The sequence below is a fragment of the Anomaloglossus baeobatrachus genome, chromosome 1 (genome assembly GCF_048569485.1).
Source record: "Anomaloglossus baeobatrachus isolate aAnoBae1 chromosome 1, aAnoBae1.hap1, whole genome shotgun sequence".
NCBI classification, from domain to species: domain Eukaryota; kingdom Metazoa; phylum Chordata; class Amphibia; order Anura; family Aromobatidae; genus Anomaloglossus; species Anomaloglossus baeobatrachus.
Genome location: NC_134353.1, coordinates 953,642,050 through 953,657,873, shown reverse-complemented (window position 1 = coordinate 953,657,873; position 15,824 = coordinate 953,642,050). Strand labels below are relative to the sequence as shown.

At 46.5% G+C, this 15,824-nt stretch overlaps 2 protein-coding genes across 2 annotated transcripts in view; one reads left to right on the top strand and one right to left on the bottom strand.

The window, feature by feature from the left end:
• LOC142257438 (uncharacterized) overlaps positions 1 to 5,772 on the top strand; it is an 82,914-nt gene extending 77,142 nt beyond the window's left edge. The window contains exons 10-11 of the mRNA XM_075329552.1: positions 71 to 173; positions 3,727 to 5,772. Coding sequence (XP_075185667.1) covers positions 71 to 173; positions 3,727 to 5,159 — 1,536 coding nt within the window. The 3' untranslated portion in view covers positions 5,160 to 5,772. The remainder of the gene's footprint in view (positions 1 to 70; positions 174 to 3,726) is intronic.
• The window catches only part of LOC142257384 (uncharacterized), a 349,194-nt gene that overhangs the window by 198,346 nt on the left and 135,024 nt on the right, over positions 1 to 15,824 (bottom strand). The gene's annotated exons all lie outside the window — the stretch shown is intronic.

The following is a 15,824-nucleotide window of genomic DNA, read 5'->3' as shown; positions in this document are numbered from 1 at the left end:
CCACAGACCTCACATGTCCGGATCTTATCACCATTATTCTCGGGGACTTTTACAATATTTTGTTTTGCAGATTTTGGATCCGGGTAAAGATCTGAGCAATATTAATTCTCCAGAGAGAAATGTGAGGGGCGATCAGCGGAGTAAAGAGGAGATTCCTACAGATCACCGCCCCGGTGAGTACAAACCACCCAATAACGCACACAAGTCACACATTCCTATTTTCCGCTCTTAGCTGTGTACGTTTTTCCAGCGGTATATTAACCCTTCATGTAAAATACACATGAAATGTGAATGAATCTGTGATCCCGGTGCAGGTGATAACATGGGATGTGCAGTTATGTTATAGAGGAGAAATACAGCTGGACATCAATTCTGACGATGTGAGCTAAGACGAGCTCCAGCTCTTTCCTATTATCCGCTGTGAGGGCTGATGAGGGGGTTTCTTCAGTTTAGGGACTAAAGGGCTATTTACACGCTGCGACATCGCTAACGATATATCGTCGGGGTCACGTCGTTAGTGACGCACATCCGGCGCCCTTAGCGACATCGCAAGGAGCGACGTTCAACGATCGCAAAAACATCAAAAATCGTGGATCGTTGACACGTCGCTTCTTTACCAAATATCGTTGCTGCTGCAGGTATGATGATGTTTGTCGTTCCTGCGGCACCACACATCGCTATGTGTGACACTGCAGGAGCGACGAACATCTCCTTACCTGCGTCCTCCGGTAATGAGGAAGGAAGGAGGTGGGCAGCATGTTCCGGCCGCTCATCTCCGCCCCTCCTTTGCTATTGGACGGCTGCCGTGTGAGGTCGCTGTGACGCCGCACGAACCACTTCCTTAGAAAGGAGGCGGGTCGCCGGCTAGAGTGACGTCGCAGGGCAGGTAAGTCCGTGTGACAGGTGTTAGCGATGTTGTGCGCCATGGGCAGCGATTTGCCCGTGATGCACAACCGACGGGGGCGGGTACGCTCGCTAGCGATACCGATATCGCAGCATGTAAAGTACACTTAAGAATCCATTATCTCTTATTACACTCATGTCATTGTGTGACAGATGCAGAACATGGAGCCATAAAATTAGGGTCCAGTGTGTTTTAAAAAAGAATTTAGTGGGGCATGACCTGGCTATGAGTGAGGACACGCGGTGTCTGAGCTTCTGCCGCTGGACCAAATATCAGCAGATGCATGCAGCCTACAGAGCCAGAAAGCAGACTATGTCCCGGAGGAGAAGGGACAGAACACAAGGGTGCAACACCGGCTACTCTCAGCACTTTTTCCCCTTGCTCGAACTCCCAGAAGCCTCCAAAGGACTCTTAAAATGGCCTTGGTTCATACCTGTGCACCAGCAGCTGCAGTTACATAGGGGGAGCCTCCTGCACAGCTGACACCGAGCAGCCAGACTCTGCTCAGATGTATGTTATGTCCAGGCATGGGGATCCAACGGCCAGCCGGCGGTGCAGAAAGTGTGTGGGTGGTGCAACATGGAAAGCGGGTCTGGGACCCCAAGGCCTTTGGGTACAAGGCGCATCCCTCTTCTCCAACGCGGTCAGATGGTCGCACAGTGGCCCTGGATGGCGACTCACATGGTCTCAGAGGGCCAGAGCCTACACAACAGGGGCATCCTTCCTGATGGGAGACAGAGCTTGGGGCAGGTGACCCCCGATAGTGATGTTCCCAGGAATGCTGTGCCATTAGTGCACTGCGTGGACCCACAGGGATCCTGGGTAAACTTAATGAGTTGCACACACGCTTAACTGCCATTCCCACCAGGGAGGATATGGAGGCCTATATTGCTGGGCTAGAACTGGCATACCGCACAGAACTGTCCGCCATGAGGGGGATGTGGAGCGGGTCGATGCCTGGAGTCAGCTACACGCGGTGAAAATACAGTTCCTTGAAGACTCCTCACAAGCCCAGAGTGCCATACTGGAGCAACATTCCCGCCAATTACAATACATGGTGGAGGCTGTGGCACCCCTGCGCTTCTATCGCCATAGGGTGGGTATTACACCACTTTTATGGGGTAATATCTATCCCGGGTCAGGAGGGGGTTAACTTTTGGTGTCTTCACAAAACACACACACGCAAAACAATAAAGGTGCTTTCCACAGGGGGTGGACTAGGGCAGACAGAATAGTTAGCCATCATGAAGCATGGGACTTTCCCAGTCGCTAGGACATCCACTGGGGGCAGCACCACATGGGGTAGAAATACACTAGAACAGAATCTTCCTGGGCTCAGTTTGGGGTAACACCTAGCACTGACAACTGGAGTTTGTGTTTCTCTCTTTTCATGGGCCCGTGACTTGGAACAGGAGGCTCGGCCCGCTCCGGATAGCAACTGAGAGACACTTCACTAACAGACTTTCACGGGCACCAGCGGGCAAGCAGTCTGTAAATATGCCCACTCAGTGTTTGGTCCTGTGGGTGGGTGCTTGTTTGGCTGGCTGTATATTTTCATTTCAAGTCCTGGATTACGGATACCTGAACGCTCGGCTGGGAAAAACGTCTGACAATGTTGCTGATGATGTTTGTGAATGTGCAATGTCTGGTGCCTGGCAGGTGTCATCTATGCCTGGACAGGGGATTGACAAGCATGTAGTACTCTGTACTTTCTTCCTCCCTCTCCACCTGGCCCACATGCGAAGCTTATTCTTTAATTAGGAGCACAGAGCATTTGAGGAGGCACCAAAGCGGGATGGTTATGCTGATTATGGCTTCATCATCACCATCTTAGTTGTTTCCTCAATTTTTTGTAGAAAGTCACAGATTTCCGACATCCATGTTGATGAGTCAGTTTTTATGCATGGGGGCTGACCGGAATACCTCATGTTGGAGCTGGTATTATAAAGTGCGATGGAATATATTTGGCGCTATATAAATAAAAATTATTAAGCTGTATCTGGTATTCAACTAATGCCTTCTGTTGGTCAGAAAGCCTTGCCAAGTACATGTGCAATGTGGAGTTCCAGCGTGGTCACGTCACACAGCTGTCGCTAAGCTGCTACTTGCGACCGCTGCTGAAGCCCTGCCAGACAAGTGGCAGCTGGAGTGGATTGGTGGAAATGGGCGCGCACACAGCGTACCTTCACAAGAAGCTCTGGCAAATTGGGCTCGTTTTTCATAAACTGCTGAACCACGAAGTTGAGCACGTGGCTCAGGCATGGTACATGTGCGAGCTTCCTAAGCTTCAGAGCCACCATCAGGTTACAGGCACGTTAACACACACAACAATGGCTGGTTGTTGGTTTGAATGGCAAGAGACAGATCTGTCTCGTCTATTAGACCTCTCAACAACTCTGCTGCAGTGTGCGATTTATCATCTAAAGACAGTCATTTAAACAGAGCCTGTTGCTGCTTCACCGAGGCAGTGCTTCCAGCTTGGGACTAATGGGGAGGGTAATTCAGACCAGGATGAAATAACTAGAGGAAGGACCCTCCAAAATTTCTGGTAGAGGGCCACCTGTGGGGCCTCCCAAATGTATGAAAGAGGGCCTCTCAAAATGTATGAGTGAGGGCCCTCCAACCATTATGGTTAAGGATTGCATGTTGAGCCTGTGGATATGGTGGGAAAAGGAGCAGCAGGAGAACCCCCTCCCCCCCAAAAAAAAAAATCCACAGATGCCATCTTGTGCGCAGTGTGTCTTGAGTTAGTGTAGGGGCAGCTTGTGTTGTTGGTCATTGAAGGGGCAAATTTTACAAAATCTGTTTTATTCTTTTCACAGAAGATTGTGGCATTATACAGAATACATATGAAGATCAAGTAATTGTACCCTCAGTCCTTAACACCCTGGATCTGTCATCTGCTGCTTCTAAACAATGTCTGGATTCACTGCAGAATGTTCAGCAAAATAAAAGCCACAGAAGAGGTGTTAAACAACAAAGCGCTCACATGGGGGAGAAGCAGTATTCATGTAATCAATGTAAAAAGTGTTTTACCCAAAAGTCAGCTCTAATTTCACACAAAATAATTCACAAAGGAAAACCATTTTCGTGCCCAGAATGTGGAAAATGTTTTAGTGTGAAATCACAGCTTGAAATGCATCTAAGAACTCACACATTGGAGAGGCCATTTTCTTGTGCAGAATGTGGGAAATGTTTTATCCAGAAATCATATCTTAAAGTGCATCTAAAAACTCACACAGGGGAGAAGCCATTTTCTTGTTCAGAATGTTGGAAATCTTTTATTCGGAAATCAAATCTTGAAAGCCATATAAAAACTCACACACGGGAGAAGTCATTTTCTTGTTCAGAATGTGGGAAATCTTTTATTCGGAAATCACATCTTGATAGCCATATAAAAACTCACACAGGGGAGAAGCCATTTTCTTGTTCAGAATGTGGGAAATGTTTTATTCAGAAATCACAGCTTGATAACCATATAAAACCTCACACAGGGGAGAAGTCATTTTCTTGTTTAGAATGTGGGAAATGTTTTAGTTGTAAATCAGATCTTAATGTGCATCTGAAATCTCACACAGGGGAGAAGCCATTTTCTTGTTCAGAATGTGGGAAATGTTTTATTAGGAAATCACAGCTTGATAACCATATAAAAACTCACACTGGGGAGAAGCCATTTTCATGTTCAGAATGTGGGAAATGTTTTCGTTGGAAATCAGCGCTTAATATGCATATAAAAACTCACACAGGGGAGAAGCTATTTTCTTGTTCAGATTGTGGAAAAAGTTTTATTAGGAAATCACAGTTTCATGACCATATAAAAACTCACACAGGGGAGAAGCTATTTTCTTGTTCAGATTGTGGGAAATGTTTTATTAGGAAATCAGAGCTTAATGTGCATCTAAGATATCACACAGGGGAGAAGCCATTTTCATGTTCAGAATGTGGGAAATGTTTTATTAGGAAATCAGAGCTTAATGTGCATCTAAGATATCACACAGGGGAGAAGCCATTTCCATGTTCAGAATGTGGGAAATGTTATAGTGGGAAATCAAGTCTTTATGCCCATATAAAAACTCACACCGGGGAGAAGCCATTTTCATGTTCAGAATGTGGGAAATGTTTTATTCAGAAATCACAGCTTGATATGCATGTAAGAACTCACACGGGGGAGAAGCCATTTTTATGTTCAGAATGTGGGAAATGCTTTGCTCACCGATTCAGTTTTGTTACACACATGAAAATTCACACAAGGTAAAAGACATGTTTGTTTAAAATGTGGCAAATGTTATAGCAGTAAATCAACTCTTGCCTTAGATCACTAGATGGAATGCTTCCAAATTGTGGTAATGTATTTTTTCCCATCGGCCGTGATCTGCGCAGTTCTCTTGCAGTCTCTTCCATCCGTGTGCTGCATCTCTATGCACTGGGCCTCCGTGATCTTGTGATTTTCACGTGACCCGGAGCCCCATGTGGTGCGGCGGTTGGGCGGGCCCGCTTCCAGGGACGCTCATGCGTCAATCTCTGGCGGGTCATGCACTGATTGGACACTGGATCTTTTTATACTAACATAGATAATATAAAAAAGAGGAAAAGTTTTTCCAGCTTACCCAATATATTGTAGGATCAAGCTGTTATGACTATAGAGGCTCTTAGCACAGATATATGGTAGAAGCTCTTACCAGCACAAATAGAAGAGATGAATCCAGCGAGCCAAAGTTGTAGTAGATAAAAAGTTTCTTTAGTCTTTATTTCAATCATATTAAAAAAAGTATTTGTCCATAGCAGCATAAATGATGACAGACAGAGGTAGGAAAAGTTACTGCTGGCGCACGGCTATGGACAAAGACTTTTTTTAATATGATTGAAATAAAGACTAAAGAAACTTTTTATCTACTACAACTTTTGCTCGCTGGATTCATCTCTTCTTTTTATACTAACGTTCATGGACATGTCACTCCCTGACAAAGGCTCACGCCGAAACGGCCGTCGGGTGGGCACTCTTCTCTATCAATACTGGCAACACTTTTTTGCAGTGCAGGATTACGCGGTCTGGTTTGCTCTCTGTATCGAACTTGGTAAGCAGATCTCTGTTTACTATCTTAGATGATAGTATGTTCTATCCCCTGTATAGTCTATTTACATATGATCCTTTCGGTATGATTTGGAATAATATGACATTTATCACACCAAGGGCTCTGGTTACTAATATGGAATATATAGTTGCATTTAATCAGTGCCATTAAATACTCTGTTAGCACATTGCAATTTACATTCTCAGATCCTTTGATGCAAATCTACCATAGGTGGTCATTTTTGTACACATTTCAGTTTGTAATCCTTCGGCTGTTTATATTACTTCGATATACTTAGCATTTGCAATTTTTTATATAATCTGTGCCTGCCTGGATTACCATTTTCCGGTATTGTAATTTATACCTTTATTAATATCTATGTATACTTTAACATTTAGCAATTACACTTGCTGTGGGAATTGTGTGCCTTTTTCTGACATGTGTGGTCACATTTTCCACCCCCACTGTATCACCTTCTAAAACTTAATAAACCATTTTTTGCATTAAGGATGTCTGATCGCTTTTTCTTTTTTTGTCATTAGCGGACGTCAGACGTACTGGCTGATGGCAGGTGACGTCTCCTAGAAATTCCAATGCTGGGGGCTGACAGAGGCAGATGAAACCGGTGGGGTCTAGTGCAGGACCGACAGAGGAAGCCACCTGAAAAGGGTGCTGTGTTGGCGAGTACCAGGGGAAAAGCCTAGCAGTGTGAGGGATCCTGAGTGAGGGTCGGAGGCAAGGCGAGACAGAGAAGGGGTAAAGGAACCAGTTTGGTACTCCCCAGAAGAAACAACCCGGACACCGGAGTCCGAGTCTGCACGGGTTTAGTCAGTCCCAGCAGAAAAGTCCGGAAGGCGAGGGGGACTTCAGTCTACCAGCACAGAAACACTTGTAGCACAGCCGTCAATAGAACCAGGGACCGCAGCAGAGTTAGTGGTGCCCAGCAGAACAGTTCATTACGCATGCTATACAAGTGAGAGACACAGGAGAGGTCAGGGCCAGGCTTTAAACAGCCCAGGACTTAAACAGACACACAGCAATAAGGAAGCCTCAAAACTCACAGATGTGGAAATCCCAACTGCCACCCGATCACCCGGACTGTACCCTGGACTTATCCCTGCTAACATCAGTAAAGATGCAGAAGGAAAGACCCGGTGTGTGTGTGACAGTTATTGCTATCCAAGGTCCTGCTCTCACTACAGACTATTTGCCTGAACATGGGGAGCCACATCTCAGCGGCCTTGAAGAGACCGATATCAAGACTTGTGTGGTAAGCTGTCTCCCTGTGTGTGAAATCTCGATATTTTCCAAAGGCCTCGGGGACATCGCTCCTTCATCATCACCCCGGAGGTTTGCAAGCAGCGTTAGTAACATTACCGAGAGCCGTAGGTGGCGTCACAAGACACTATTATTTTATTTATTTTTACTATTGTTTTTTATTAGACTTCTTTTAACTGCCACCAGGGACTGGGCACAGCCACCTGTGACAATCCCCCGAAAACTAAAAGCCCGAGACCGGGATACCCCACGGCCCTGGGTCAGGCAGCTCCACCGGGCAAGAGAGAGGGAGGACGCCTCCGCTGGAGCCTAGGAACGGGAGTGTACGGTAATACTGCAGTGGGAGCTGGCAGGTGAGAGAGAGGGCACCCCCGCTGGCCTGGGAGTGGGGACGTGCGGGGATACCGCGTTGGGGCCAGGACCGGGCGCTACACCTCTCTGTCGCAGTCTATCCATATCTTTATCAATTGTATTATTAAAATCCCCAAGGAGCAGGAGGGGCAAAGCAGGAGCCTGCGCTGCAAACGTAAGAGCTTCCTGCAGAACCTTTCTTGAGTATGGCGGTGGAATGCACACTGCCACTCTGATATATGGAACGCCAACCAACTGTGCCAATAGACAGACATACCTCCCTTCTTCATCTATCTTGACTGACTGACATACAAAAGGTACATTTCAGTGTACTAGCAGGCTGACCCCTCTAGCATACTGTGAGTTAGTAGAGAGAACGTGATTACCAAAATTTGTGAATAAGAATAGCAATGGTAATAAAATATAACTTTTAATGAGTGTTATTAAAATGACTCAAAGTCCAACAAAGATCATCACCTAGTGATCACTAGTACCACAAGAAAATATATATTAGCACCCTGAGAAAAGCAAAATGCAGTTTACGGGAGATAGGGGACTTCAATCAAACAACTAGTACCCCTCTCTTCCTTCTCATAGGTCTTCAACCTATACACTCACTCACAAATTGATGTCATATGTATAATACGATCAAAAATTGCACACAGATAAAGTGCCTTTGTGCATTGAACCACACAAAGTGCCATTGTGCAAATTGTGTAAACAGGACTGAGTACAAGGAGGGAATAAATCAGGGGTGGGGAACCTTTTTACTGCCGGGGGCCATTTGGAATTTTTTACCAACCTTCGGGGGCCGCACCAAATTATCAACTTGAAAACGACCAGACTATATTTGGTCAAACAATTAACTACTGGTGGCTGGAGCTGCTGTGATGTTCGGTGATATTGATCATTTTGTTTCTCACAACTGCTTTTCCAGGTTTGTCTTGGTCTGGAGAGTCTGGGGGTATACACATCACAGGAGAAGCTGGGGCATATACATCCCAGGAGAGGCTGGGGGCATACACATCACAGGAGAAGCTGAGGCATATACATCCCAGGAGACTCTGAGGCATATACATTCCAGGAGAGGCTGCGTCATATATATCCCAGAAGAGGCTGGGGCATATACTTCACAGGAGAGGCTGGGGCGTATACATCACAGGAGGATCGCATACATCACAGGAGGGACTGGGGCGTATATATCACAAGAGGGGCGTATACATCACAGCAGATGCTGAGCATGGACAGCACTGGTGTGGTGGCGGGCAAAGACAGCACTAGGTGGCAGAACGAATAGCAATAGGTGGCAGCACAAACAGCACTAGGCGGCACAACGGACAGCACTAGATGGCACAATGGACAGCACTAGGTGGCAGCACAGAGAGCACTAGGTGGCAGCACAGAGAGCACTAGGTGGCAGCTCGAAGAGCACTAGGTGGCAGCTCGGAGAGCACTAGGTGGCAGCACAGAGAGCACTAGGTGGCAGCTCAGAGAGCACTAGGTGGCAGCACAGAGAGCACTAGGTGGCAGCACGGACAGAACTAGGTGGCAGCACGGACAGAACTAGGTGGCAGCACAAAGAGCACTAGGTGGCAGCACAGAGAGCACTAGGTGGCAGCACGAACAGCAATAAGTGGCAGCACAAACAGCACTAGGCGGCACAATGGACAGCACTAGATGGCACAACGGACAGCACTAGGTGGCAGCACAGAGAGCACTAGGTGGCAGCTCGGAGAGCACTAGGTGGCAGCTCGGAGAGCACTAGGTGGCAGCACAGAGAGCACTAAGTGGCAGCTCGGAGAGCACTAGGTGGCAGTACGGGCATAACTAGGTGGCAGCACGGGCAGAACTAGGTGGCAGCACGGACAGAACTAGGTGGCAGCACAAAGAGCACTACGTGTTAGCACAAACAGCACTATGTGGCAGCACAGAGAGCACTGTGGCAGCACAGAGAGCACTATGTGGCAGCACAGAGAGCACTAGGTGGCAGCACAGAGAGCACTAAGTGGCAGCACGGACAGAACTAGGTGGCAGCACGGACAAAACTAGGTGGCACCACAAAGAGCACTAGGTGGCAGCACAAACCGCACTAGGCGGCACAATGGACAGCACTAGATGGCACAACGGACAGCACTAGGTGGCAGCACAGAGAGCACTAGGTGGCAGCTCGGAGAGCACTAGCTGGCAGCTCGGAGAGCACTAGGTGGCAGCACGGAGAGCACTAAGTGGCAGCTCGGAGAGCACTAGGTGGCAGCACGGGCAGAACTAGGTGGCAGCACGGGCAAAACTAGGTGGCAGCACGGGCAGAACTAGGTGGCAGCACGGACAGAACTAGGTGGCAGCACTATGTGGAAGCACAGAGAGCACTATGTGGCAGCACAGAGAGCACTATGTGGCAGCACAGAGAGCACTGTGGCAGCACAGAGAACACTATGTGGCAGCACAGAGAGCACTAGGTGGCAGCACAGAGAGCACTAAGTGGCAGCACGGACAGAACTAGGTGGCAGCACGGACAAAACTAGGTGGCACCACAAAGAGCACTAGGTGGCAGCACAAAGAGCACTACGTGGCAGCACAAAGAGCACTAGGTGGCAGCATGGACAGGACTAGGTGGCAGCACGGACAGAACTAGGTGGCAACACAAAGCACTAGGTGGCAGCACAAAGAGCACTAGGTGGCAGCATGGACAGAACTAGGTGGCAGCACAAAGAGCAATAGGTGGCAGCACAGAGAGCACTAGGTGGCAGCACAAAGAGCACTAGGTGGCAGCACAGAGAGCACTAGGTGGCAGCACAGAGAGCACTAGGTGGCAGCACAGAGAGCACTAGGTGGCAGGACAGAGCACTAGGTGGCAGTACAAAGAGCACTGAGAGCATTAGGTGACAGCACTAGGAGGCATCAGGGAGAGCTATATGTGGCAGCACTGACAGCATTAGGAGGATGCAAGATAATAAATAAATTCACTGCACTCATAGATTGTGATGCAAAAAGTTTTCCAAATTTATTGAGGCGACTGTGAAGTCATTCCGACGTTTCGACCCCGCCTGGGTCTTAGTCAAGAGTCGCTAGGTGAAAGGAACATACAATAAATCAAAATGGAGTAATGACAAGAATATATATATATATATATATACATATAGCATATACAATAATTTTACAAGGTATTTACAAAATATATACATATATACATAGAAATATATCACGGAGAGAAATATATCACGGGTAATAATTCAGAGAGTATATTAATATCAAATAGTCAATTTTGATCAATAAGCTATAAATACGTAATATTGACTGATCTGCAGGGATAGATATGTATAGATATGAAAGAATGATCTCAACATGAGCATTGGCAAGACAGATCAAGCAAAAGTAGGGATCAATATGGAAAATAGTCAGTAATCAATAAACAATAATCAATAATAGTAAGGTAAATCAAGAGCTGTACATGAAATCAATAAGCAAATAGACAGAGGCTAAATGTAAGTAAATACCTGAGGATAAAAGGTCCTGGGTTTAGCCAGCGCAGCGCTGTGGCTGGTGATATGGTGTATCCTGTTCATTTGTCAAGGAGGGGGGTATATGAGGTATTCATGGGTTAACATGTGGGTATGTCTGAGCCAATAGCAGGCTGTGTGACCTCCACGTCAGTCTAAGGGGTACTTCACACACAGCGAGATCGCTGCTGAGTCATGGTTTTTGTGACGCAGCAGTGACCTCATTAGCGATTTCGCTGTGTGTGACACTGAGCAGCGATCTGGCCCCTGCTGTGAGATCGCTGCTCGTTACACACAGCCCTGGTTCATTTTTTTATTGTTGCTCTCCCGCTGATAAGCACACATTACTGTGTGTGACAGCGAGAGAGCAACAATCTGAATGAACAGGGAGTCGGTGTCTGGCAGCCTGCGGTAAGCTGCAACCAAGGTAAACATCGGGTAACCAAGGTGGTTACCCGATATTTACCTTCGTTACCAGCCTCCGCAGCTCTCACGCTGCCAGTGCCGGCTCCCTGCTCCCTGCACACGTAGCCAGATTACACATCGGGTAAATAAGCAAAGATTTGCTTATTACCCCGATGTGTACTGTGGCTACGAGTGCAGGGAGCCAGCGCTAAGCGGTGTGCGCTGGTAACCAAGGTAAACATCGGGTAACCATACCCAATGTTTACCTTAGAAGAAAGAAAAAAGTTCAGCTCACCGATTTGCTGTTCACCGCTGTTTGTCTGGACCCAGCGCAGGGAAGGCTTGGCTGCCGATTGCACGATAAGAGAAAAAGAAGTCCAGCGCAGTCCTCAGAATGTAGATTTAAAATCATCGACGTTTATTCATATAAATCCAATAAAATTGTAGTATACATAGCGGACAGCAGAGAAAATATAGAAATTGTCAGGTTACAGGGACCCCATCTGTTTGGCCATAATTTTTACCTTCAGGTGCGTGGGACTGCAATGGGCTCTAATGTATCCCCGGCGTACGCAAACTGTTATATGGTTCGTTTTGAACATGATCATGTGTATTCTAACATACTCTTCCAACAGTTTGCAACCAATTGGCTACGCTTCATTGATGACATCTTCTTAATTTGGCATGGCCCTACTGAAAGCCTCAACTCTTTTGTTACTCATTTAAATTCGATCAGGACTGAACTTAAATTTACCTCACATTTTGATTCGCATAAAATTTCGTTTTTAGACACATTAGTAATCAAGGATGACACGGGTCACCTCTTAATTGATCTATATACGAAACCTACGGACACAAATTCCCTTCTCCTCTACTCAAGCTGTCATCCACGGGCGACAAAAAATAGTCTGCCTCGTTCCCAATACCACAGGGTTTTTAGGATTGTTTCGGACAATACCATACTGTCTACTAGGTTAGATGAAATGACCAATAAATTCAGTAACCGTAACTATCCTCTGTCCCTACTTACACAGGAAAGAGGGAGAAGCAAACCAACACAAATTTCCAATAGGTCACCTAGTGAAAGAGTGCCTTTTGTTCATGCGTATCACCAAATTGTGCCAAAAGGTTATTCTTCTATCCGGAAGCATTGGTCCCTTCTCTCTACAGCATACCCTCAGATCGAGGCCTTTAAAAATCCAGCCCTCATTTGCACCAAAAGGACACGGAACATCAGGGATAACCTAGATAGAGCAGATATTGGGAGTCTCTCCAGACAACCTGTCCAACAATTTTTGAGCACGCAAAGAACGGGCACTTTTCCTTGCCTGGGCTGTGCCACTTGTTCCAATGTGATCAAATCACCACAAATTCTGCATCCACAAACAGGAAAGAGTATCACCATCAAGGGTTTTCATACATGTGAATAACTTTGTAGTCTATCTGATTAAGAGTCCTTGTGGCCTTCTTTACGTCGGTGAAACCACTCAACATGTTAGGGATAGGATTGCCTCACATAAATCCACCATCAGGTGCAAAAAGACTTGGCTTCCTATTCCCCACCATTTTTGATCTGCCCAACATGCGGTTTCACAATTGCGCTTTCAGGTCATAGAGCAGGTCCGCAGACCACGTAGAGGGGGTAATCATATTAAAATATTGAAGGATCGCGAGGCTTACTGGATCTTCACTCTGCAAACACTCCATGCCAAGGGTTTGAATCGTGACTTTGATTTAACCATCAAAATTGTTTTTTTGTCTGCCAACAAGGTATCGAATACTATTTTCAGCACTAGTATGCTAGCGTAAATTCCATTGTTCATTTTATAATTTTTACTTGTTCACTTTGTTTTGTAGAATCAATGATTGAGCTTCTTGTAGGTAAGTACACCGGCCGCCTCTTCCTTTCCTTCACTGCTTCTCTTTCTACACAGGTATTCTCTTACTTATAAAATGTCTCCAGTTCCCCCTACAACATGTCATACTCTCTATATCCTAATTCCTGACACCTGTCTAGAATCATACCTTTCACCTTTACAGCACATACATTCATTACATTATTATCTCCATATAACCTTCCATTTGCACATCCAGTTATTCCTTATAAAACTGCTCCCTACACACTATATATCTAATATATGTTCCCCCCTTGTTCTCAAGTCTAGAGCTGGGTGCACTTTACTGATCATGGAATGACAGCCTGCAAACACAGACGCTCGAAATCCTTGTTAGTTTCACTTTCCCATTTCACTAGTCCCTTTCTCTTCTGCGCATGAGCAGACTTCACTACGTTGTCTACACTCATCCTCCTATTCTCTATGTGCTTTACGTACTCAATTTGCGTATATATGCTCAGTACCATTTTATAGCTTCTTATCTTCACGCAAGCGCTGTTTACACACTGCCACGTTGCTTAGGGGTGCTTCACACATAGCGAGATCGCTACCGAAATCGCTGCTACGTCACGGTTTTGGTGACGCAACCGTGACCTCATTAGCGATCTCGCTGTGTGTGACACTGAGCAGCGATCTGGCTCCTGCTGTGAGATCGCTGCTTGTTACACACAGCCCTGGTTCGTTTTCTTTAAAGGCGCTCTCCCGCTGTGACGCACACATCGCTGTGTGTGACAGCAAAGAGAGCGACGAAATGAAGCGAGCAGGGAGCAGGAGCCGGCATCTGGCAGCTGCAGTAAGCTGTAACCAAGATAAACATCGGGTAACCAAGGGAAGCCCTTTCCCTGGTTACCCGATATTTACCTTCGTTACCAGCCTCCGCCGCTCTCGCTGTCAGTGCCGGCTCCCTGCTCTCTGCACATGTAGCTGTAGTACACATCGGGTCAATTAACCCGATGTGTACTGTAGCTAGGAGAGAAGGGAGCCAGCGCTAAGCAGTGTGCGTGGCTCCCTGCTCTCTGCACATGTAGCGACGTTATGATCGCTGCTGCGTCACTGTGTTTGACAGCTAAGCAGCGATCATAACAGCAACTCACAAGGTCGCTGTTATGTCACAGAAAATGGTGACGTAACAGCGACGGCGTTGTCGCTGTCGCTATGTGTGAACCCAGCCTAAGGCTATGTGTCCACGGTAGAATGTTGCTGCATGAAAATCCGCGACTTTCCCGGCAAATCCGCACCTTTTCAAAAGTGCGGATTTGCCGCGGATTTACCGCGGAATTGCCGCGGATTTTGGTGTGGATTTTTTTTTTTCCCCAATTCTATAGCCAAAATCCGGATCAAAATCTGCAACAATAATTGACATGTTGCAGATTTTTCCGGATCAAAATCCGCGGCAAATCCGCCGCGGAAAAATCCGCAGCATGGGCACAGCATTTCCAAAATGCCATAGAAATGGCTAGGAAGTGCCGCTGCTGCAGATTTTCGGAAAATCCGCGGCTTTTCCGCGAGAAATCCACGGCAAAATCCGCGCATTTTCCGCAGCGTTGACACATAGCCTTAGACTGACGTGGAGGTCACACAGCCTGCTATTGGCTCAGACATACCCACATGTAAACCCATGAATACCTCATATACCCCCCTCCTTGACAAATGAACAGGATACACCATATCACCAGCCACAGCGCTGCGCTGGCTAAACCCAGGACCTTTTATCCTCAGGTATTTACTTACATTTAGCCTCTGTCTATTTGCTTATTGATTTCATGTACAGCTCTTGATTTATCTCAATTATTCTCTATATCATCAGGTATTCTCTATCAAACGCTATTAACCCACTCAAATTTCCATATCCCAGGCCCCCATCTTTTTTTTTTTTTTTAAATTCTTTATTTATACAACAGACCCTTACAAACCATAAATCAGTCAGTTGGCAAAATAAACAAAAACAATTGCACAGCGTTTGGGAGAATACGTCTCAATACAAAGTCACCAACGTCTGGGCCAACCCAACAAATTATCGAACGGGTCCGTTCTTTTACAATTTTTATCAAAGGCAAGAAGGAGAAGTACCAAAAGGAGGCTAGAATGCCTAAAGATCATTCAGACATCTCTCAACATAGAGCTCACACCAGCTGAGAGAGAAGAAAGGAGGGAGGAATGTAGAGGAAGAGTGGAAAGGGGAAGGGATAGGACAGAGCTGGAGGAAGGTAAGAAAGAAAGAGGGGGGAGAGAGAGGGGGAAGAAAATGGGAGAAGAGGAGGAGAAGGGGAGAGAATAAGAAGAAGAGAGAGGAGAGAGAGGGAGAAGAAAAAAGAGAAAAGAAAAAAATAAAATAAAAAGGGGGGTGGGGGGAGGTTTACCAGGGGGGGAGAGGCCAGCAACAGAGGAGAATGCGCTCCATCTACGCATCACGCAAAAGGAG